The sequence below is a fragment of the Callospermophilus lateralis genome, chromosome 19 (assembly GCF_048772815.1).
Source record: "Callospermophilus lateralis isolate mCalLat2 chromosome 19, mCalLat2.hap1, whole genome shotgun sequence".
In the NCBI taxonomy this organism is placed as follows: Eukaryota; Metazoa; Chordata; class Mammalia; order Rodentia; family Sciuridae; genus Callospermophilus; species Callospermophilus lateralis.
In genome coordinates, this window is record NC_135323.1 from 19,590,333 (window position 1) to 19,612,992 (window position 22,660).

At 64.8% G+C, this 22,660-nt stretch overlaps 1 protein-coding gene across 6 annotated transcripts in view; it reads left to right on the forward strand.

Moving 5' to 3' along the window:
• The window catches only part of Katnip (katanin interacting protein), a 142,270-nt gene extending 120,952 nt beyond the window's left edge, over positions 1 to 21,318 (forward strand). For 5 of the 6 annotated variants that reach the window (XM_076840194.2, XM_076840192.2, XM_076840196.2 and 2 more), the window contains 13 exons: positions 144 to 857; positions 1,002 to 1,207; positions 2,734 to 2,821; positions 8,157 to 8,334; positions 11,202 to 11,367; positions 14,163 to 14,320; positions 15,492 to 15,556; positions 16,335 to 16,445; positions 17,157 to 17,296; positions 18,540 to 18,641; positions 19,117 to 19,277; positions 19,384 to 19,472; positions 19,808 to 21,318. In XM_076840194.2, the coding sequence (XP_076696309.2) occupies positions 144 to 857; positions 1,002 to 1,207; positions 2,734 to 2,821; positions 8,157 to 8,334; positions 11,202 to 11,367; positions 14,163 to 14,320; positions 15,492 to 15,556; positions 16,335 to 16,445; positions 17,157 to 17,296; positions 18,540 to 18,641; positions 19,117 to 19,277; positions 19,384 to 19,472; positions 19,808 to 19,866 (2,237 nt within the window). In that variant the 3' untranslated portion in view covers positions 19,867 to 21,318. Of the gene's footprint in view, positions 1 to 143; positions 858 to 1,001; positions 1,208 to 2,733; positions 2,822 to 8,156; positions 8,335 to 11,201; positions 11,368 to 14,162; positions 14,321 to 15,491; positions 15,557 to 16,334; positions 16,509 to 17,156; positions 17,297 to 18,539; positions 18,642 to 19,116; positions 19,278 to 19,383; positions 19,473 to 19,807 lie in introns of those variants that run through there. The other variant, XM_076840197.2, reaches the window with a different exon arrangement.
• Positions 21,319 to 22,660: the final 1,342 nt, after the last annotated feature.

Below are 22,660 nucleotides of genomic sequence, written 5' to 3' on the forward strand. Positions count from 1 at the left end.
TCCGACCGACGGTCCCAGGTTCCATGCCTGGGAGGCCTTCTCTCTGGCACCGAGTGCAGGATGGTGACACCTGAGCTGTCCCTGCAGGCCGAGGCCACCGCTGGACAGTCTCTGAGGTCCCCCTCCCGTGTCCTCTCTTACAGAAGACACGCGGGCCGCCCGGGCGCGCTGGCGCAGCGAGCAGGACCTCTGTCTGCGCGCGTCCTGGGACTCCCTCGGTGCCTTCGACCGCTCCCACCGCGGCCGCATCTCCAACCTGGACGTCCAGGGCGACGTCCTGGACGAGTTCCTGCAGCAGCAGAGGAGTGGCCGGCTCGGGGACCAGCCGCCGCCCTGGAGGGAGGAGGAGCCGGGGGCCCCCAGGGGGCAGGGCGACTGCTCTGTCGACACCGAGGGCGACGGTGACTTCAAGATCCCCGTGTTGCCTTACGGACAGCACCTGGTCATCGACATCAAGTCCACCTGGGGGGACAGACACTACGTGGGCCTCAACGGGATCGAGATCTTCAGCGCCCAGGGCGAGCCCGTGCAGGTCCTGAGCATCAGGGCCGAGCCCCCCGACATCAACGTCCTCCCGGCCTACGGGAAGGACCCCCGCGTGGTGGCCAACCTCATCGACGGCGTGAACCGGACCCAGGACGACATGCACGTCTGGCTGGCCCCCTTCACGCCCGGCAAGCCCCACGCCATCTCCGTGGACTTCGCGCGGCCCTGCCACGTGGCGCTGATCCGCGTCTGGAACTACAACAAGTCCCGGATCCACTCCTTCCGCGGCGTGAAGGACGTGGTGATGTGGCTGGACGCCCAGTGCGTCTTCGACGGAGAGATCGCCAAGGCCTCGGGGACGCTGACGGGAGGTAGCGTGTCTGCTGGAAGGTTCTGGAAGCCCTCGGCCGCAGGCCGACACACGCCGGGGTGGCCGGGGTGGCCGAGCAGGAGGGCCGAGGGCTTGGGGTCCGGCTGGGTGGGCCAGCTGACCCTGTCTTCCTTGACCCCTGTAGCCCCGGAGCACTTTGGGGACACCATCTTGTTCACCACGGACGACGACATCCTGGAGGCCATCTTCTGCTCGGACGAGATGTTCGAGATGGACGTGGAGGCGCCGGGCAGCCTGCAGCTGGAGGAGGCGCCGGGGAGGCCCAGCACGGCCGACGGCCAGGGCCACGAGCGTCCCTTCACCCAGGCCGGCTCCTGCGCAGACGACCAGGTGGGGCGGCAAGAGCCAGGACGGTGTCCTCGAGCTGCCGGGGCTGCGGGACGGTCCCCATTTCCACTTCATTTTTTGTCCCTTGTGTCATCTTTCATTCCTTAATCACTAGTTTTTAATTTCCTTGAACTGAAGTGGAGCAGTCCCCAGGTTTTAGTCACAGCAGGAGACACAGGCTGTCGTGTGGGTGACGCAGAGGCCGGCAGGGCCGGGGACTCCTGCTGGGCTCTGGGTCGCAACACTCGTGGCTGTGTGGGGGGAAGGACAGGGAAGGCCTTTCGCGGTGACCTCACCGTTGCCCTAGCGGGTGGCCTGGCTGGGGCACCTTCGGGGTCCAGGCGGGGGCAGTGAGAGGCTGCCCACCCACGAGGACCCTGGGGAAGACCTGCTGGTGTCCCATGGGGCGGCTGAGGCTCGGGCGGGTGAAGTGACTTTCCGGGGACAGAGGCGCACAGTGACAGGGAATCGCGGCTGGGGCTGGAGGGGTCGCTCCCAACCTTGTGTTTTTCATCCATAAACTAATTTTTTAAAAAATAAGATAAGTTTCATGGCAAGGGTCAGCCAAGTCAGGAGAGGGGACCCCTGTGGGCCTCTGAGGGTGTCCTGTCAAACATGGGGGGGCCTGGTTGAGGAGGAGGGGACGCAGATGCCACGGGGGAAGCGAGGAGGGCACGGCCAGGCCTGGGTGGGGAGGGGGCTGCACGCTGAGGGCTGGGCAGACGGGGAGGGGGAGACCCTGCCACTGGGGACCCCTCCCGCTTCTGAGGAAGGCAGCTGCCACCCCTCCCAGGTGACATTTGCTCTTTCTCCTCATTTTTTTTCAAGAGAAGCAAAAATCTGAATTTTATGTCAAGTCTCTTAATTTAAAAAAATGGCAGCTCTGACTCTGAGGGCTGGGGACAGCTCAGTTGGCAGAGCGCCTGCCTCACGCCCGGGCCCTGGGTTCAGTCCCCGCACCATGGAGGGGGGGATAGAAAGGCAACCATTTCACACTTTCCGTGGGCCACCAAAGCGTGAGGCGACCTTGAGCCATGGCCTCCAGCTGGGAGTCACCTTGAGGGCTTCCAGACAGTTCCCGGCTCTCAGGGGCCGCAGGGCTCATCTTGCTGGTGACAGTGACTCTGCCTGCTTTGCGCCTGCTGTCCCCATGGTGAAGCAGTGGAGGCCCTTTGGCCCCAACTTTCCCAGGGAAACGGGAAGGAGGCCCGGGGAGCCACGCAGTGGCCTGCTTGGACCTTCGGGGGCCTCTCTGAGCTGCGGGTCCTTCATCCTTCCTGCCCCTCCATCCGCCCTCGGGATGAGCCTGTGGGTCACTCTCTGCTCTGCAGGTCTGGACACCTAGGGGGCACCTGCTGCTGGCCAGGACCAGAACCCCGGGGCTCCTGGTCACCGTCCCGCTAACCACGGCTTACAGGGCGGCCTCCCAGGGCCCAGGGTGCGCAGTGTGCTCTGGGAAAAGCCATCGGCTGTGTGGAGGCCACTGAAACTGACCCCTTCCCTCTGCTTCTCCCCCGACGGCCGTGCAGGTCCCAGAGCCAGAGCTGCCGCCCAGTCCCCCGGGCACCCCTGTTGCCGAGGTCAGCACGCCAGAGCCCGGCATCTACCACGGGATCTGTGAGTACCCTGTGGGGCAGGCGGGGGCACCCTGCAGACGCCAGGCCAGTGGGTCAGGGCTGCAGCCCAGGCTCAGCTCAGAGCAGGCCCAGTCCCCTCCCTGCGGCTTCTGCGAGAGGCATGTTTGCATTTGCCGTGACCCTCCGTGTGTCCAGGGGCTCTGACCCGAGGCTGCGGTGGGCGCCCAGCACAGGTGAGGAGGGACCTGGGGACCCCGGTTCAGTGGCTGAGCCTCCTCCCCACGCTGCAGAGCGAGTGCACGGCAGCCCATTGTCCCCGCTCCAGGAGGGACAGCAGAAACAGGCCAGGGCCGGGTCCTCTCACTCCTCAGGGCCAGAAATCCAGGTCCTGGGTGACTTTCCAGATTGCTAAGTGTTGACACATTTTGTGACGTTTGGAGACACCGCGTGATTGGCAGAAAGCATGCCGATCAGCCAGCCCGCGGCCAGCCGGTGACCTCTGAGCGAATCCCATCTGGCTTCCCTGGTCCCCTCCCTGTCCCCCTCCAGCCAGGTCCTCTCTCAGTCCACGTCAGAGCCTCGGCCACCCGGAGTCTTCAGGCTGAGGTCGCAGCCAGCTGTGACCTCCCCTCCCCACTGTCAGCAGGCGCTGGCCAAGCTCCGGGCCGCCTGCTCCTCCTTGGCCCCTGTCCATGTCACATGCTTCCAGTTTCTGTCCTGAAGATAGGAGCTGTGACACTGTGCCCGCCCCACCCCACCCTCGTCTCAGGATGCAGCCAGCCCCGGGCTCTGGCCTCCGGCCTCTGCCCTCCCAAGGGCTCACCCGGCCCTCACTGGCCAGCCCTGGCCTGGGCCCTTCCCTCTGCCAGCCCAGCTGTCCTGAGGGGGCCCCAGAGGGATGCCCCCAGGTGGGGGCCCCAGGGGCTGCCCATGGACCTCAGCTGGTGCAGGCGGGGGGGGGGGGACAGGTGGGGGGGGCAGGCCAGGCCCAAGCTGCTCCCTGGGGGCTCTGGAGCTGGAGCTGTCCCCAGGTGACTGGGGCCAGGTGTCCACCTGCCTGCCCCTCATGTCCTGGGGAGGGACGTGGCTCTTGCAGACTCAGGGGCTGGCAGCCCTGGCCCTCCCTGCTCCTCAGTCCCGGGCTGAGAGGGGCATCGGTGTCACCCCGGGTCCTGCCGAGGTCTCCCCCACTGTCCTGAGAAAGCCCCCCCGCCCCAGGTGGAAGTCCCCTCCTAGAGGAGGAAGGGGGTCAGGATGACCCGTGGGGAACACCCAGGAGCCTCCCAGGCACTAACACAGCGGGGCCACGTTTTTACGCACTAGTGACCCACAGTTTGGAAACAACATTGGACGCTGTCATTGACAGGATCATCCCACGATAAACTGCTAAGGAGTGAACCCAACAGGAGACGTGAGGGCCACTGTAACGAGGGTTGCCAAAGTCTCCAGCCCCTAAATGCTGAGCCACTCTCAAGGACTTTAGAGCAATGGACGAGTTTGAAAAGCCAACCTGACCTCAGGCAGGAGCCTCGCTTGAGACCCGTTCCATCTCCCCCAGACACTGTGCCGGGGCTTCTGCTTCATCCCTCTGCCCACCCCCAGCTCTTCCTACCCATCCCCATTTTCCAGATTAGATCAGGCAACCAAGGCACAGAGAGGTTGAGTAACCCACTCAAGGTCACACAGAATGTCCCACTACACTGCCACATTACCTCACAGTTTTGTCAGGCCACCTCACATCAGAGGTCCCCACAAAGTCAGCGTCCCCCTTGAAGCTGGGAAGTGCCACAAGACAGCAGTCATTTCTTAGTTTGGTCTCCCTGCATTGGTCACAATTCTTTTATTTTTTTCTTTTTACCAACAATAGAAACTGAATTCAAGCTGAGTTCAGCAAAAATGGGGATTTAGTGGTTTATGCAACTAAAAGGTTAGGGGTCACTAGCTTCCTGAGAAGTGGATCGGGACAAAGGATGGTACCATCAAGACTCGGTGGCCCTCTGTCTCTTGGCCAGTTTCCTGCCCCCTCCTACATTCAGACTGTCCCCGTGGGGACTCCTGGGCGCTGGCCTCTTAGCCACCTTCCACCCAGCAATCCCAGGCGCCAGGGGCCTGCTGCTTCCCAAGGGCCCACAGCCTCCCGGAGTTAAGCCTCTGGGTCCAGCTGGTCACGTGCCCACCCATAAGCCAATCACGTGGCTCGCCATGGGGAGGGAGGGGTGGGCGACGAGGGCAGGGATTGGCCAGGCTCGGCCCACAGCCCCGCCCCGAGCTGCCCACGCAGCAGGGACTGAGCCCTGCAGGGCCCCCTGGGGGAGACCAGGGGGTGGCCTAGGCAGAGGAGGGAGGAGGGCAGGGGCACTGGCCAGGCTGAGCAGCCACTGTCCCCTTCCTCTGCTGGTGTCTCTGAACGCGGCCCCTGGCCTTTCCCGGAGATGGCAGAGCAGCACCGTGGGCGGGCCCGGCGGAGCCCAGAGACCTTGGTGGCCAGGACAGTGGGGTTCCTCTGCCTCTGTCCTCACGGGAAGGCCGCTGGCCACGTACCTGGCCATTTGCGTCGAGGCCGGGGACCTCTGAACTCCTCTCTGAGGCTCTGAACCCTCAGCCGGCCTTGCCCGTCTGTGCAAAGCGCGCACTTTAATAAAGGGACCTGGGGGACGGGACGTATTGGGTTGGAAAATACGGCCAAATCCTATTAATGGCTTGAAAGGGAATGTGTGACTTGCTAATTTGCAAACGACACTAATTTTGGAAGTTTGGCAAATATCAGCAGCGATAAATAGGAAAGCAGCAGAGAGGGTTGAAACACGGAGAGAAAAGCAAAATTAATTTCCATTTGTATAAATACTAATTGATACACCGAGGAGGATGGATGAGGAGTGGGGCTCTGCGCTCAGAAGCAGAGCGGCGGCGGCCAGAGCAGCCCGGGCGGACTGCACTGCGGGCACCTGGCCAGCCGGAGGCAGCAGGAAGGCCAGCCAGGCTCTGGGGTCTCGCAGGGGGAGGCGCTGTTCCTCCCCAGATGTCCCTCTAGTCCAGAGCCACCCCTCTCTGTCCCCAGCCTTCCTCATGTGGACCAGAGGTTGCTTGCCCTCCCTTCCACCCCAGGCCCTGGAGAGTGCTGGGCTCCGTCTGCCGCAGGAGGCCACCCAGCCCAGGACGTCCTCGGCCCCAGCCCCCTCCCCGCTGGTCTCCCGGCCAGGCCCACTGGACAGCTTCCTAAGATGCCAGACAGACCAGTCACCCGCCCTTGCCTTAAGTGTGACCCCTCAGGAGCCCCTAGCAAGGCCAGGGACATCCAAGCTGCCTCCTGAGATCTGGCCCCTGCCCAGCTTCGTCTCGTCCTCCTCCGCTCGCCCCTGGCTGCCTACTTCCAGTTGTGGGTCCTCTCTGTCCTCCTCTCAGCCTAGAATGTTCCAGAAATGCAAACACAGCAGATCTCCTCCTCCACCCAGGCCTCAGCCCCAGCTCTCCTTCCTGACCACCCCACTGTCTCTCCCTCTGGTGAGCCCACTGCCCTTTAGTTTTCTGAGCCACGATCAGCCGAGGAGCTGTGCATTTGTTTTTGTTAGGTGTTGATGATCTTTGCCAGAGTGAAAGTCCCTCTGAGATCTCGCTGGAGCGAGTCCCTGCCCAAACCAGGACCTGGTTCATTGTCGATGATCAATAGATATTTATTTACTTTTCACTCTGAATTTAGTGAGACCCGGGAGTTGTACGTGGCCTCATTTGCTAGCAGATACTGAATATCTACTTTTCAATCAATCTAGAGGTTTTTTTAATAAATATTTATTGAGCATGTATTTGTCAGGCACTGTTCTAGGCTCTGCGGATAATGAGCAAAACCAAGTCCTGGCCCCAGGGGGCCTCCGTTTGAATTGGGGAGACTAGTGGAAATGAGCTCGTGAGTAAACCTAGCTTACGCTGCAGGCAGTGTTATCACCAAGCCCCTCAGGGTGAGGGGTGTAGAGAGTGACATGGTTCAGGAAAGGCCTCTCAGAAGGTGACCTTGGAACATAGACCCAGGAGAAGAGTCTGTCAACTTTTGCTGTGGAACAAACAAACCCGAAATCTAGTTGCTTAACACAGCCACCGTCTGTCTGGTCTGATTTGCTCCTGATTCCGTGGCCTTCCTGGGCCGTCATCCTCAGCTGACCACCCAGCACGGGACCAGCAGCTGAGTGGGCCAGGCCGACTCCCCCGGGCCCAGCTGGTGGCCAGCGAGACAGTGACTGGGCTGGGCTGGCCCTCTACAGGGCAGGCTTGAGGACCCGGGGACAGAGCACCTGTGCCCCCGCCCCTGTCGGTCCTGCCTGATGGCCAGCAGGTCCCGCGGCCTGGATGCAGGGGGCAGCAGGCTCTGCAGAGCCACATTGTAAAGGGGCAGGGACGGGGGCAGGGGAACGGTCGCCTCTCGCAGCCCAGCAGGGTGAGAACTGACGTGCCCGGTGCCGGGCTGGCCGCAGGTGGCCCCGAGGTGACCAGGGGACCTTGGCACCTTGGGGCAGAAGAGTCTGAGGGCTGAGTCACAGAAGCCATGCTGGGGAGCAGCAGGGCCTGGGGAGCACGCCAGGCTGAGGGAGGCTGGGCACAGCCTGGCCGCGGGGCGCTGTGTCCTCCTGGGCGTCCAGTCCCTCCTCTGAGCAGGTCCCTGCCAGGGCGTGACCAAGAGCTTCCTCGGGAGCTTTCTGGGCAAGCCAGTGAGTCACCTGCTCTGTGCCACCCCAGGGCTAGGGCACGTCTGACGGTCTCTGATGGAGTCGGGGTGGGACAGGGCAAGAGGATAGTGGCGTCACCAGAGGTCACTTCCTTTATCCCGAAGCCGCGTGGATCCTTCAAGTGGCCAAGTTGCATAAAATGTCAATTTCCCTAAGTCACTGCCTCACTGGGACACGATCCCATGGTCCAGAAAGACCTCTGGCAGCCAGGTGGATATGTACCAAGTGATCTCGAGACCCCAGGGGCCCACCAGGGCTTGGAAGAGGAGCACACAGTGGGGCAGGCCAGTGGGGAAGGCCTGGCTTGGCCCAAGATGGCAAGAGGAAGTGGGCTGGACCTGAGGGGCGAGCACAAGTTACCTGGGCCATGTGAGTTCCAAGGCCAGGAGCAGCATGTGCAAAGGCCCTGAGGTAGAAGAGGGGACTAGAGGTATGGGCTACTGGGAGGCCCCTGGCCCACGAAGAAGCCCCACGGGGAAAGCCGGTGGACCGAACAGCATGGGCAGCCGCACACCTCTCTTGGGCCCAAGGAAAGGACGGGGCCCGTCTGGCTCAGAGTGGCCACCTGGGGCAGCTCAGGGCATCCCCTTCCCATCATCTCCACCCTTGACCCTCCCCCGGAGCCTCAGGCGTTGATGGCCACTCTTCTCCCTGTTGCAGGCCTTCGGCTGAATTTCACAGCCTCCTGGGGGGACCCGCATTACCTGGGGCTCACCGGCCTGGAGGTGGTGGGCAAAGACGGCCAGGCCCTGCCCATCCTCCTGCGCCAGGTCTCCGCCTGCCCCAGGGACCTGAATGACCTCCCTGAGTACACGGGGGACTCGCGCACCCTGGACAAGTAAGTGCCCCCGGCCCCCGCCAACTGGGTCAGCAGCCGTCCCGGAGCCTGTTCTGCATGTTAGGCTTCAGACATCCCCGAGCGTCCCCATGTCACCTCCCCAGAGCCACCATGCCTCTGGGGTCCTGTGCTTGCAGGAAAACTGGGGCTCAGAAAGGGAGGGGGCGCTCCCAGGGCCACCCAGCTGGGAGGGGTGGGCAGGACTGGAGCCGGGGCTGTCTGCGGACCTGCCGGGTCCGTGTCTCAGGCAGCAGCTGGCGGTGGTGACTGGGGCCTGGGAAGACGCCACAGGCGGCCACAGCCCCACTTTGCCCCACCCGCGTCAGACTGCGTGAGCCAGCGGCAGGTCAGGTCCAGGAGGGCCCAGCCTCGAAGGCCCCATCCCCCCAGGGGAACCTGCGTGCCACAGGCCAGCGCCTGCTCGTCACCCCAGGCGCTGCCTGGAGCAGCGGGGAGCTGAGGAACACTTGAGGTGCCACCTCTGCCCTCTGCCACCTCAGTAATGACAGCGATGACGATGCGGTAACTAATGTGGGAGCTGCCGTCTGGGTGCTTCCCAGGGGAGCACAGGATGAGCCGAGGGGCACAGGCCTTCGTGCAGTTAAGTCCTGACTTAGGATGGTACAGACTGTCACTGTCACTGCTGCCTTTGCAGATGGGAAACGGATACCGAGAGGTCAGTCAGTGGCCAGAGGTGGTCAGGCTCGCTGAGGGGCCGTGGTGACTTGGACACAGGCCCAGGGGAGCCAGGCTCCGAGCCCCGCCCCTGAGCGAGGCCACCTGCCTGGGCTCCTTGTCGGCAGAATGGGGCCAGGAGGGGACTGTCCCTTGGGAACAGCGGCATCCCAGGCCTGGCCAGAGCCAGCGAGCGTGGGGTCATCGTGGCTCCTGCTTGCTTCTCTGTGGAGTGGCCGTTGTTCCCGGCCGTCCTCTGCTGGCACTGACGGCCCTGGGCCACTCGGACCTCCAGATCCCCGCCACCTGGGCCTGTGGGCTGGCTCCTGGCCGGTGGTCCCCACCCGGACCCTGTGGTTCATCCAGCTGGTCTCCCCCGCTCCCTGTCATCCCCAGGTCCCTCTGTCTTCGTCCTCTTCTCCTGCAGTCACCAGGGGCAGGAGCCAGTTTCCTGCCTGCCAGTGCCTGGACCTTACCTCTCCGTGGGGTCCTGAGCCCGTTCCCGGGTCCCTGCGTCTCTGGCAGACTGTTAATTAGTCCTGGAGACCGGTCAGGTGCAGGTGGTCACAGGGGCAAGACGGCCAAGCGGCGTTACTGTGTGTGCCGTGGGGACATCCGCCTGGCTGTCCCCCTGACTGTCCCCCTGGCTGCCCGTCCAGCTGCCCCAAGGCCAGCAGCCAGTCTCGCTCAGCACCTGGTCCCTTCATGTATGGGGCGGGGAGACTGGGGTTCTGCCTCCCGTCCTCTGTCTCTCTCGTTTCCTGGAGTGACTGTGGCCCCAGCTCCTGGTGACTCGGCACGAGTCAGAGGAAACCTCGGGCGGGTGCGTCTTCCCCACGTTTTCCTAGCAGTTTCAGAACAGCAGGCTTTCCCTAAAGACTGGGTGCTCTGAGCATCCAGACCCACGTGTCAGCCGGCTGTGGAGGGTTTCAACCGTCCACCGTGTCTGTCCTCACTACTGTCAGGTTGTCCCCTTCTGGACACCGAGGGACCCCGAGGACTCCCGAGCCCATGTGCTTATTTACTTGTATTTTTATTGGCCTCATTTTCGTGGTTCGGGCGGGACCAAGGCCTTGCTCGTGCCAGGTGAGCCCTCTGCTGAGCCCCCGCCCCGCCACCCCTGAGAGCACCCTGCTTCCTCCTGCGACAGGACGTCCCCGGCTCCTCTTGGGTGGGTCTGGTCCTAGGCGCCACCTGGCGGTGTCCCTGTGCTGGAGAACGGTACCTAGAGACCGGAGCTGGGCCACCAGGGTGCTCTTGCCACTGGGTTGAGCCCGCCCCTTCCCAGGCCTGATCAAGGACAGAGCTGGGGACTCATTTAAGCCCCCGAGGGTCTCTGGAAGCCCCCCGACTCCGTCTTCTGGTTCTTCAGACTTGGGCAGTGGTTTCCGATTTCTAGGACACGCAAATAATTGCTTTGGGAAGGAAATAGAAGGTTCTCGGGTGGCCGTCCTGCGTCAGCTCAGCCCCCCACACCCAGCGTCGCGGCTGCGTCTCCTCAGCTCTAAATGCCAGCAGTCGCACGACACGCCATCCATCAACTTAATAACAGCCTTTTAGAGAAAAAAAACCACCTCCTTGGATGCACACTTAGAGTGCGAGATTTATTCCAAACCCCAACTTTAAAATGTAAAAGAAAAAATAAGTTTATTTTCAAATCCAGGAGACACAGTGGCAGCCTGGGCCTGTCCCCAGCGCAGCAGCCCCAAGGTCACAGGGACCCGGGTGGGCTGGGGGGCTCAGGAAGATGGAGGGTGCCTCTTGTCCTCTTTAAGAAAAAAAAAACAACCCCCAGGAATGGGGTTGCTGCTCCGGGATCTGGAGACGACACGCGCTCCCTTGTTGTTTTAAACCGTGGTGCTTGCTGTTCTGTGCCCTGCACGGTACGGGCTGCTTTGGCTTATTTTTTCTGTTTTTGAAATTCCCTCTGGGGCTCAGGGACAGAGCGCTTGACCCCGTGTGTGAGGCCCTGGGTTCCAGCCTCAGCACATTTAAAAATAAGCAAATCAGTGAATATGAAGATATTAAAAATTGTTTCATCTAAGGTCATAGATGACGGTGACGCCTCACTGCTGGGCTCCGCTGTCCCCCCTCACCCAGGAGCCCGTCCGGCTGGGCCAGGGCCAGGCAGGGTGCAGAGGAGGGCTCAGCCCCCCGCTGGCCGCCCACCTGCCCCCATCCCGTTGCTGCAGGTTGATCGACGGAGTCAACATCACCATGGAGGACGAGCACATGTGGCTGGTCCCCTTCTCGCCGGGGCTGGACCACGTGGTCACCATCCGCTTCGACAGAGCCGAGAGCATCGCGGGCCTGCGGTTCTGGAACTACAATAAATCTCCCGAGGACACCTACCGAGGGGTAAGCCGCAGCCGGCCGTGCTCAGCCCACTGCCAGGGGCCGGCGCTTGATGAATGGCTGCCCCCCCCCAGGGGGAGGGTCATAAATCCTCCAGAACTTTCCAAATGGAGCTGGGGTGGCCTCCAGGGAGAGCAGGACTGCTGCTTCGCCCTGCAGACAGCAGCTGCAGCCAGGAGCCCAGGGCAGCCTCGGGAACAGCGGGGCCTCCTTTCTCCTGCTGAGGTGAGGGCTCAGCAGGCCTGGCCGCCATTCACAGTGAACGGTTATGGCCCTGATGTCCACTGAGCCCCAGGACCAGGCCTATGCTGGGGCTTCCCGTGTTAGATCCTTACCCCAGGCTCTGGGACAGCTGTTAATGCTGTCTCCCAGGGTGTTAAACTGAAGTTCAGAGAGGTTCAGTCTCTTGCCCCAGGTCACACAGCGAGGCTCCCTGTCCAAGTCAGAGTAGGAGCCCACAGGGCCTGACTTCCGCACTGTTCTCATGCTGTGGGTGAAAACGCAAGGGTTCTGGGGCAAGGGAAGGTGCAACAGGAGCCCCTTTCCACAGGCCGTCCGACCTGAGGTGACTGAACAGGTGGACAGTCACCCTCCCGTGGCACAAAGCTGTCAGGTTCCAAAAGACAGCAGTGCAGAGAGGCCCGGGGCTGAACCTCGGCCCTGCCCTGACCAGTGTGTGTCCTGCTCTCCCTCGGCTGGAGGACAGTGCAGGGGCTGCCATCTGCCTTGGGCAGGGCGCGTCCCCTTACCACACTACAGTTGGCAAGGCCAGGACTCGACCTCAGTCCTGTGGTCCCCAGATCTGGGTCCCCACCATGTGCCAGGCCACGCACCTTCTCCCATGGACCCTGCAGGGGCGTGGTCACTAGGCTGGGGTGGCAGCCTGGCCCTCCTGGCACGGCTGGTGCTGAGCCAGCTGTGCCCTCTGGGGCAAGGGCTCCTGGGGCAGGAGGCACAAACCCTCCACGCGGCCCCGTTTCTGGGTAGCGCCTCTCAGGTTCAGCACGTTGGACAAGCCAGATGCTCTGGCCCCCGAAGACGGGCTCCCCGCCAGGCCCAGGGACGCACGCCCGTGAGCCTAGCCGCTCAGGAGGCTGAGGCAGGAGGACCCCGAGTTCAAAGCCGCCTCAGCACCTTGGCGAGGCCCTCAGCAACGCAGCCAGACCCTGTCTCTATGATACAAGAACAGGGTCAGCACCTCAGGCTGACCTTTGGGCCTTTGGGTCCCCCTGAGCAGATCATGGTCCCTCCCCGTGAGCTTCTGCCGGCTTCCCCAGGAAACTGGACCCGAGACCCTGCCCCCAGGTCGGCCCCCAGCCTTGGCACAAGTGGCCACGGGGCCATGTCCCATGAGGGGCAGGTCCCAGCTGCAGAGGGACAGACCGTATGACTCCAGTCCCTCCCCGACCCCAGGGGACACCCCAGCTGTGGGTGGCAGGCCGGCCGTGGGCTCCTGCGGGGAGGGCACACAGCTCTGCCTCCCCCCCATGAACAACAGACGGTCAGAGGAGGGCAGAGAGGACGGGTCACTGCAGCCAGGGAAGTCGGCGGCGCTTCCCGGGGAGTGGACATGGGGCTTCCCAGGGCTCGGACCAGTTCTGCTCCCGGATTCACCCTGCCCAGGAGGAGATGCAGGCCTCCGTCCTGCTGGCCCCAAGCCAGAGGACAGGTCCCTCCCAGAGACCAGCCAGCAGACCAGGGTCTGGTGGTCCCACAGGTCCTGCAGCTCTGAGGCCAGGCTGGGGATCGGCCTGAGGGCAGCAGAGGACAGGGAGACCCAGGCAGGCCCCAGGCGCCCAGGCGGCCGCGGAGGCCCTCTGCTGCACACGCAGGTCACCCTGGGAGTGCCTGGCGCAGACAAGGGGCCTGGGCACTGTCCCTGAGACCAGGCAGGGCTCCCCCCTTCTCCCTCCTCTTTGCGTCTCCCAAAAGGAGATTCCAGCAGCTGCACCCCCAGGCCTGGGGTGGGAGGGGACCGGCTTCCAGACCCCGTGGTCAGCAGCGGGTGCTGGCGTGGGCCCCTGGCCCCAGCCGCCTCCCACTCTGCCAGGGGGGACCGGAGAGTGGCTGGCGGATCTGCGCATTTAGCTGGAGAATTCTGGTCCAGAGCCAGGGGATGTGTTGACCCAATCCACACCCTCAGCAAGCTCTTAGTATGCACCTACTGCGTACAGGCCCCGAGGCAGGTAGAGTGGGGCCCGCTGGGGTCTCTGCCATCAGGAGGGACCCAGAACAGCCAGGGTCACTGCCAGGCAGCGAGAGCCTGCAGAAGACGGGCTCAGCACTGGAGGGACCGGGAGGGGCCTCTCCTGACCCAGGGTCGCCTGCCCAGGGCTGTGGGGATGGCAGCCCAGGCCACCTGATGGGTACGTCGTGCCGGGCATTGTGGGCACGTCACACCCCTGAACTCCTCGCCGTGCCCACCTGGCAGCTGAGGGGAGCGAGCCTGGGGAGGCTCAGCCACCGGCACCACTGCATGGTGGCCGTCCCCCACCCGTGCCCATGCCAGTGCAGGCCACTGCAGCAGTGCCCTGGATGGCACCGTGGCCAAGTCACGTGTACTTGGGGACCAGAGAGCACGTCTCTGGGTGCAGCAGCAGGGTGTCACCCATCTGTCCTCCAGCGCCCCGTGCCCAGGGCCTGGCATAGGGTGGGCCAAGGGACACTGGGCAGGCCCCAGCTGGGGACTGGTGTAGGGGAAGGGCCGTGCCCAGCTGTGGCCCATGTCCAGAGCCGCTGGCCGCCAGCATGCACCTGTCCCCACAGGCTCCCAGCTTCAGGTTGTCTTTGTCCCCCAGGCCAAAATCGCCCACGTGTCCCTGGACGGCTTGTGTGTGTCACCCCCCGAGGGCTTCCTCCTCCGGAAGGGGCCAGGCAACTGCCACTTCGATTTTGCTCAAGAAATCCTCTTTGTGGACCACCTGCAGGCTCAGCCGCGGCCACAGCCGGCCAGGAGGTGAGGGCCGGGGACACCCACCACCGCCGGCCCGCTCGCTCTGGAGCGCGTCCTGCAGGGTCTTGAAACATGATCTCACGCGACGCTTGGCCGTTTTTTCTGAAGCTCAGCTGAGCCTCCCAGAAGCCGGGGGCTGTGCTGTCCGTCTGCGGACGTCCCTGTCTGGGGACATCCCTGTCTGGGGGCGCTGGGTTTCCAGGCTGCAGGGCTGACGGCTTTAAATGCCTCGCCGCGCGTCCTGCTGGGAAGAGGCCACAGCTGCCCATCCGAGATGCCCGCAGCCAGTGCGGGGGCTGTCCCCTGGCTTCTGGGCTCAGGGTTAGGAAGATTCAGGAGGACACGGGCCACGCAGTTCGTGGACCCACTGGGACGTCGCCCATCTCAGCTGCGCTGAGCTCAAGGCCATCTGTGAAGGCCACGCTCAGTTTGCTCCTGGCCCCTGAGCCCAGCGCCCGTGGCCAGGCTCAGTCCCCGGTTCCCTCCTCAGCACCCATCGTGGCTTGGGCCTGTGGCTGGGGACAGTCACTTCATGGTAGCGTTGCCTTGAAAGGGAGACGGCCAGGCCTGGGCAGGGCGGCCCTGCAGGGGGCAGAGAGGACCCAGTGGGTGGGAGGTGGGGGGGCACCCAGCAGCCGCAGGCCTGGAACTGGTGCCCGGGCCCTGCCAGCCTGCGCCCCAGAGGTGGGACCTGCCCTCTGCCCGTCCTGCCCAGGTCCCCTCCCAGACGTCTCCCTGGGTCCTGCCCAGCGCTCGGCACAGGGTGGCCCCTGCTTGTCCAGGGGAGGCAGGAGAGGGGCAGCTGAACTTCCTGCCTCTGCCACCCACAGCTGCGTGGCCCTGAGCACGTCACCTCTGGGTTCCAGGGTCCTCAGCCCAGGACGACGGTGCCTGCTCCTGGGGCGTTTGGAGTCTGTGTCAGGAGACGCTCCTGGAGCAGGGCTCCCGGCCAGCCCCACACTGACTTCATGCTGGCCTCTTGCCCACTGAGCCAAGGAGCCAGGGGCGCAGCTGCTGGGGTGGCCCTGCCCTTGGCCGAGCCACACGCCACCTTGAATAGGGGACAGTCTCCCCTGGGAGGTGGGAGTGCAGGACACGCGGGACCGTCCTGGACGGCGGCTGGCCGGGGTGCTGGCCACTGGGGTCTTCCTCACGGTGCGGTGTGGTTTGCCAGGCTCAGCACGAGGACCACGGAGCGCGCCAGCATGGACTACGAGGCCCCGCTGATGCCCTGCGGCTGTATCCTGCCCTTGTGCCCTCGTCCTCCCCTCCCCCTCCCCCTCCCCCTCCCCCTCCCCCCAGCTCCCGGGCAGGACTCCCCGCCCTCTGGCAGGTGGGCACTGCAGGGACAGGACAGCCACACTGGCTGCAGGTCCCCTGAGGTGGCAGGAGGCTGGGGACCCAGCTGGGAGGGGCTCGAGCAGCAGAAAGCGACCCGGGGCTGGACCCTGGACTGGCCTTGGAACCCGGCCAGAGGCAGCCGAACTCGCTGCCTGGACACACTTGGCCCCACAGCAGTGGGAACCAGGCTCAGCGGGGCCGGAGCCAGGCCGCCCGCCCCCAAGCCCGTAGGTCCCCCTGCCCTCCCGGGCTGCTCTGGCTGGGCCGTCACCGGGAGCCACCCTCCTGTGCCTGGGGTCGGGGAGCCATAGGGAAGCAGGGTGAGGAGGGCTGGATGGCCCCCGTCCGTCGCTCTGTGCACGGGACTAGCAGTAGAGGCCACCTGCCCTGGGCGTCCCGCCCTGTGCTGTCCAGCCACTGCCCCTCACCCCGGGCACCCAAAAGGGACAGGAGGGGACAGGTGCTCTGTGCTCGTCATCCCACAACCAGGGAGACTGAGGCCAGAGGCGTGGGGGTGCCGCTCAGCACCAGGGGACAAGCTGGGGCCACAGCTTCCGCACCCTGCCTGCCCCTGGACAGAGGCCACACAGACCTTGATGGCGTCCCAGCCTCCCGGACGCACACCCCGAACCCTGCTGTGCTGCCTCTTGGCTGCTTTCCTTAGTGAGATGTCCAGTCATCTTCCAGTTCCAGCTGCTGACCAGCTGGGGCGACCCCTACTACATCGGGCTCACGGGGCTGGAGCTGTACGACGAGCGCGGAGAGCGGATCCCCCTGTCGGAGAGCAGTATCCTTCCCAAAGGCAGCCGGGCCCGTGGCAGGGGTCCGCAGACCAGAGCCCTGTGGCCAGGTGGGTGGGGACAGGCCCCACCACAGCCCCGTCCCAGAGAACCGCCCGCACTGGGGCTAAAGGAGGGCCAGTCTGTGACTGCTCTGGAGAAACCGGCCCTGCCAGGCCCGGGGCCCAGCACAGTGGTGACGCTGAACCTCCCTGTCTGCTGCCCTTGTCCCCAGCACCCTTCCAGTTCTCCTCAGGACCCCCCACCCAGACACACAGAGACTGAGTAATTTGCCTCAGGTCACACAGCCAGTGAGCCTGGCTCTAAAGCCAGCCCCTGACCACTGAGCTGCCCGCCTCTGTGGGACCAGCCTCTGCACACGGCCCCGACACCCGCAGGCCAACTCAGGCCTGGGTCCACGCCTGCCCTGGCTTGCCTGGTCAGTGGTAGAGCCCAGGAGGGAAGCCGGGTCTGCAGCTCCACAGTGTCGGGGGGGTGGCCAGGGGACCGTCCCCAGGGGCCCTCACAGGCCGAGGCAGAACCCACCATCGCCCAGTCCCTCTGTCCCAACAGCTGCATCTGGGCTGCTCCGGCCCCGCAGTCCTGCGGCCCCCTTTCCGGCAGCCCCAGCCCCTCCCCACAGCCACCCCCCGGGTCACTTAGCTGTCGCCCGAGCACAGGCCCAACCCCGTGTTACGGCAGCTTAGCCGCCTCCTCAGACATCGCGGCCTTCCCCGACAGCGTGAACTCGCTGGAGGGCGTGAGCGGGGACGTGCGGACGCCGGACAAGCTGGTGGACCAAGTGAACGACACCAGCGACGGCCGGCACATGTGGCTGGCGCCCATCCTGCCCGGCCTGGTGGGTCAGCACGCGGGGCTGGTGGGGAGCTTGGTGTCTTGGACTCGGGACACAGCAGCAGGCCTGGGAGCTGGCAGAGGGGCACCAGGAGGATCGGGCCCCAGGGCAGGACGGAGGGTGCGGCCTCCGCTGGTCCTGGTCTCCGCCCCTCCTCTGCCCCTCCCCAGCCCCCCCCCCAGGTGCTCCTGCGCCTCCCTGACCCTCAGGGCACTTGATCCTCTGGACCCCATCCTCTCTGTCCCCAAACCGCCTGGTCAGCCTTCTGGCCAGGACTGTTCCCAGCTCCCGGGCCTGACAGGACGCCTGGAGGTGGCTTCTCCACCTGTCAGTGGTAGTGGAGGGACGAGGGAGCCCGGGATGGGCGTGGGTTCGCACCCCTCCCCAGGGCCAGGAGCACCCAGGGCACAGGGGCGGGGTCTCGGGCAGCCATGGGTCCCTGGCCACTGTCCCTTTTCCACCCATATGACCGGGTGGGAGGCAAGGGGACATTGTCCTCTCAGATTGCCACAGGGAGTGGTGGCAGCAGTGCCATGCTGATGTCCTCCAAAGCCACCCCACATGGGCCCAGTGGCCAGCCCCTCGAGAGCCCCTCAGCCCCCGCCTGCCGTTGCACATGGGACGTGGCCAGCAAGTGGGTGCCACACCTGGTGTCAGGCCACCTCTCCCGCTGTGTCTGCTGGAGCCTCGGGCACTGAGGGGCAGGACCCCGTGGACCTTTGTCCCCCACAGCCAGCCCCACGTCCTCCTGAGTGCTGCCGGCCGGGGACCCTGACGTCCTTATTTGATCCTGAGAGTGGCTGCTGGGTGGGCAGGGGAAGGTCGGGGTCGCCTGGCCGCATCCTGCCACTGACCCGGCAGCCCCTCCCTCCCTGCCCAGGAGCTCCAGAGACGCCTGCTGGGTGGCCCTGACCTGGGGAAAGGACAAAGGGGTCCTGGCCCAGGGAGCCTGTACCATTTCTGGGCCCATCTGGGGAGGCCCGAGGTTCTGCCCGTACATAGATGAGGGCCACCAGGCTCTGCCGGGATGTAGATGCGGGCCACCAGCCCAGGAAGGAGGCCCTGCAAGAGCCAGCTCAGCGGTTTGTTGCAAACACAGCCACACGTGGCCTGACTCAAGATGGGCAGCGGAGGAGGCGGGTGGACTGCAGGCCTCTGGGGGCAGGGGCCTCCTCGGGCACCGCCAAGCCCAGCCATAGCCCGGGCAGCCGCCCAGCTGAGCGCCTCTCACCGGCCGCTCCCCCAGGTGAACCGCGTGTATGTGATCTTTGACCTGCCCACCACCGTGTCCATGATCAAGCTGTGGAACTACGCCAAGACGCCGCATCGCGGGGTGAAGGAGTTTGGTGTGAGTCCCGCCAGCTGGGCTCGGGGTGATGGCGCTCACTGGGGATCAGGCTGCCGGCTCTGATCGTGTGTTGCCCCTTGATGTGCCTCCCTCCGTGGCCACCTTAGACACGGGGCCTGGTCCCAGAGGCAGGGACACTGGCCACCAGCCAGGCCTTCACCCCCCTGAGATGATCTGGCTCGTCACCCGACACTGAAAAGCAGGCTTTCTGCCAGGGGCTCCCCAGAGCCCCACAGGGACAGGACAGCGGGCACAGGGGCCAGAGACCCCACCAGCCCCACTGTGTCTGGGGCTCTCTACTGGGTGCTGTCCCCTCCTCCGAGTCCCCTGCAGCCTCTCCTGTGGGGGTGGAGATCTGGAGTCACAGTCCAGGCACACAGGGGCCCTGGCTAGTGACACCGGCTTCAGAAGCCTCAGTGGGGCTCTGTGGGGACAGTGTGGGACAGCGGGTCCCTCATCCCCTGTCCCTGCCCAGCTCCTGGTGGACGACCTGTTGGTGTACAATGGGGTCCTGGCCATGGTGAGCCACCTGGTCGGGGGCATCCTGCCGACGTGCGAGCCCACGGTGCCCTACCACACCATCCTCTTCACCGAGGACACGGACATCTGTCACCAGGAGAAGCACACGGCCATCAGGTGTGTCCCTGGCCCCCGCCCCTCTCCCTGCGGCCCTAACGAGGATGGATGGTTGGGACACTCGGCCCCGGGCCCCAGGGGACCTGCTGCCTCCTCCTCCGCACAGTAACCAGGCAGAGGACCAGGACGTCCAGATGACAAACGACAACCAGGCCGTCACCAGCTGCAGAAGGAAGCCGAGCGCGGCCGACCCAGGTCAGCCACCGTCTGCCCAGAGTGTCCCCCCAGAACGCGCCAGGGAGGGGCTGGCACCCCACACCCATGAGCACTGCACACCTCCGGCGCCCGGCACCCGGAGGGAGACAGGGACCTAACCCGCAGCCCTGTGCAGAGGGGAGAAGTCAAGGGCAGAGGAAGCCTTGTGGGGACAGGTTCCCCTGCCCTGGGGCGCGGAGGACTGGCCTGCTGGAGCTGCAGGCGGGCCGGGCCTCAGGACCTGGAGGGCAGCCCCGTGGTGGGGCCTCCCCGGGGTGTGGGACACCCGAGGTGTGAAGCTGGGGACACCGCCCCTCTGTGCTCTGCTTCCACAGCTCTGCGCCCCAAAACCTGCATAAGTGAGAAGGAGCCAGCCAGGCGGTGGCGGTGCTGACGTGCGGAGCCCCGCCCTCAGTGTCACCAGCCAGGATCCCGAGGCTGGAGAACCCAGCACAGAGGGACAGGAGACTCTGGGGTGACAGCCCTGGAAACCACTGGGGGACAGGCTGCCGCTGCGGAGGGTGGCAGTGCCCTGCAACGCGGGCTGCTGCAGAGAGTCAGGGACACCTGCTTTGCCTCTCCAGCAAGTCTGGCCCGTGACCACCCGGACCCGCTGACCATGGCCCATGACCACTCAGACCCACTGACCCTGCCTCACTCCCGGGTGCAGTGTGCGGGGTGTCCGTCCGGTCCGTCTGTCCAGCTTCTTAGGCCAGGACAGGGTTGAGGGGAGGCCAGGCCTCAACCCTAGCCCCTCCATGCATAGGTGCCCCGGAGGAGGCCAGCCCAGCTGTGGTGGCCCCACCCCCTGCATGCCCGCCCCACTGGGAGCTGGCGGAGCCTACAGGGTGAGGTTGTCGGCCCCTCAAGGTCTGCCCAGACTGCCACTGTCCCCTTGTGTATCCAGGGTCCCCCAGCCCTTCAGGGGTGAGCCTGCAGGACCTCTGGCCTCTTGCAGAGCCTGGGACAGGACTGGCCGTGGCGTGTGTCCTGCTGAGGGAAAGGGGGAGCTGGGCACACCAGGGCTCTGGACATGGCCTGGGGGAGTGAGGACCACCACCCTGGGGCCTGGCGCAGCACCTCCCCCTTGAACTTGAACTTGGCCTGGCTGCTCCCTGCCCTGGCCCTGCCCTCTGACCCCTGGCCTCTTCCTGCCCATCCCTGCCTGTGGCGCTGTCGGCCCCTGGAGTGACAGGGAGGCTCCCAGACCTCGCCCTCCTCCCTCCCGGGTGGTCGCGCCTGGATGGGTGCCTGCCCCCGGCCGAGCGGAGCCCCCGCGGCTGTTCCCATCCCTGTAGCCAGCTCAGATAGGCACCTAATTGGTTCCCGTGGTGGGTCCTTTCTCGTTCCCATGTCAATCCGCTGCCTTCCTGGCGCCCGGCCCGGCCTGCGCGGTGCGGTTCTCCCGCGCGTTCCTGCGCAGCCGCGGCCAGCTTTGTGGGCTCCGCAGCCGGCGCGCAGGGCCACGCGGATGCGTTTTGCATTGGGAGCTCGGCTGATGTGGAGGTAGGAACCGCTTCCCCGGAGAAGATCCATCATCGCCAGCTCCGGCCGCTCCTCCCGCAGCTCCAGATGTGCCGAGCCCGCCCGGCCTCCCGCTCCCACTCGAGAGAGGTGTCCCCCGAGCCGGGCTGGTCACCCAGACAGTGCCATTGCCCTGAAGGGGTCCCCCATCCCGCCCCAGGCACGGGAGACGCTGCACACTGGCTGCCAGGACCCGGTGGGTCTCACAACCGACGTGTGCACCCTGCAATGCAGGGGCAGGAAAGGAGCTGTGGAGGCATTAACTGGAAAATAAATGTCTATTTTTTTCTCTTGCAAAATCAATAAAAGATGTTATTAAGAATGGAGTCCGGTGCACTGCACTTGGGTCAGACGGGGGAGCCCGTGCCGCCTCCAAGCCCTGGGCAAGAGTCCACTTGAAACTAGCCGAGCACAGAGGCATACACCCTCACCCACCGGTCATGATCCTGGCCCGCATACTCAACAGAATGTCTCCGTTATTATACGCCTGGCTGCCCATGTCACAGTCCTTGTGTTAGGTTCTGTCATGATTTCACAGAGAGGCTGTGCAACCTCCCCAGGACACACAGCTTCAGAAGTTGTTGGTCAACATGCAGATCCTGAGATGACCACTGGGCAGCAGAGGCAGGTGGCAATTCTGAGAGTCTGGCTGGTTTCCCACCAGGTGTGGCTCTGCCAGCACCCAGGTGCCCGATTCCCAAGTCCCCTCCCTGCTGCTCTCCTGACTCCCTATTCTGTCAGACTCCTGGCTTCCCAGTGGGAAGATGGTGCCGTGGGGCGTGGCGTGGCGTGGAGGGGCGTGGCGTGGAGGGGCGTGGCGTGGAGGGGCGTGGCGTGGAGGGGCGTGGCGTGGAGGGGCGGGGCATGGAGGGGCGGGGCATGGAGGGGCGGGGCATGGAGGGGCGGGGCATGGAGGGGGCAGGGGGCACACTGTAGCTCAGGGGCCAGCACAACACTGGCAGCAGCTCAGGGGGCTCTTGACCAAGGCCACCTCAGTCTTGACCGCTCTTCACCCCCACTGGCTAGGTCTCTGGGCTGGGTCCCTGTTACTCAGGGACAGACACAGCATTAGTCCTTTGGGTCCCAGAGCTGACATCCCCACCCCGGCCCTCCTGGGTGAGGGTCCCCTCCCCCATAGCCTGCATGTCCCCATCTGGGCTTCCCACTCCCACCCCAGGGCGGATGTGACCCTGCTAGAGCATCAGAGCCGGGGTTTGCTGGCACCCAGGCCTGGGTTACTGGAAACGGATCTTGGCTACAGCCAAGGGACAGCTGGCAGGGCTCCCAGAGGAATGGCGCAGGCCCTGTCCCTGGGCTCGGCCCCTCCGTCCAGCTGTGGCAGCTCCTCTTTGGGGACGGCTGGTGTGTCTTGCAGGGCACCCATGCCACCTCAGGAGGACCCGGGAGGCCCTGCTCAGGCACTGTGCCAAGATGCCCCGGGCCACCTGCCACCTCCCCGGGCCAGGCAGCCCCTTCCCTGCCTGGGGCTCCCGCGCTGGGGACTTGGCCTGCACAGTACCCACTGCGCTGTCCAGTCGCCATTTGGCTGCCTCCCGTCTCACCCGAGAGCGCCCCCTGCTCTGGAAAGAGGTCACCCTTGTCCTGCGTTCCCTGCTGGCCCCGCCCCTGGTGGCCCCTCCAGATCCCCAGGCCACAGGGCCTCC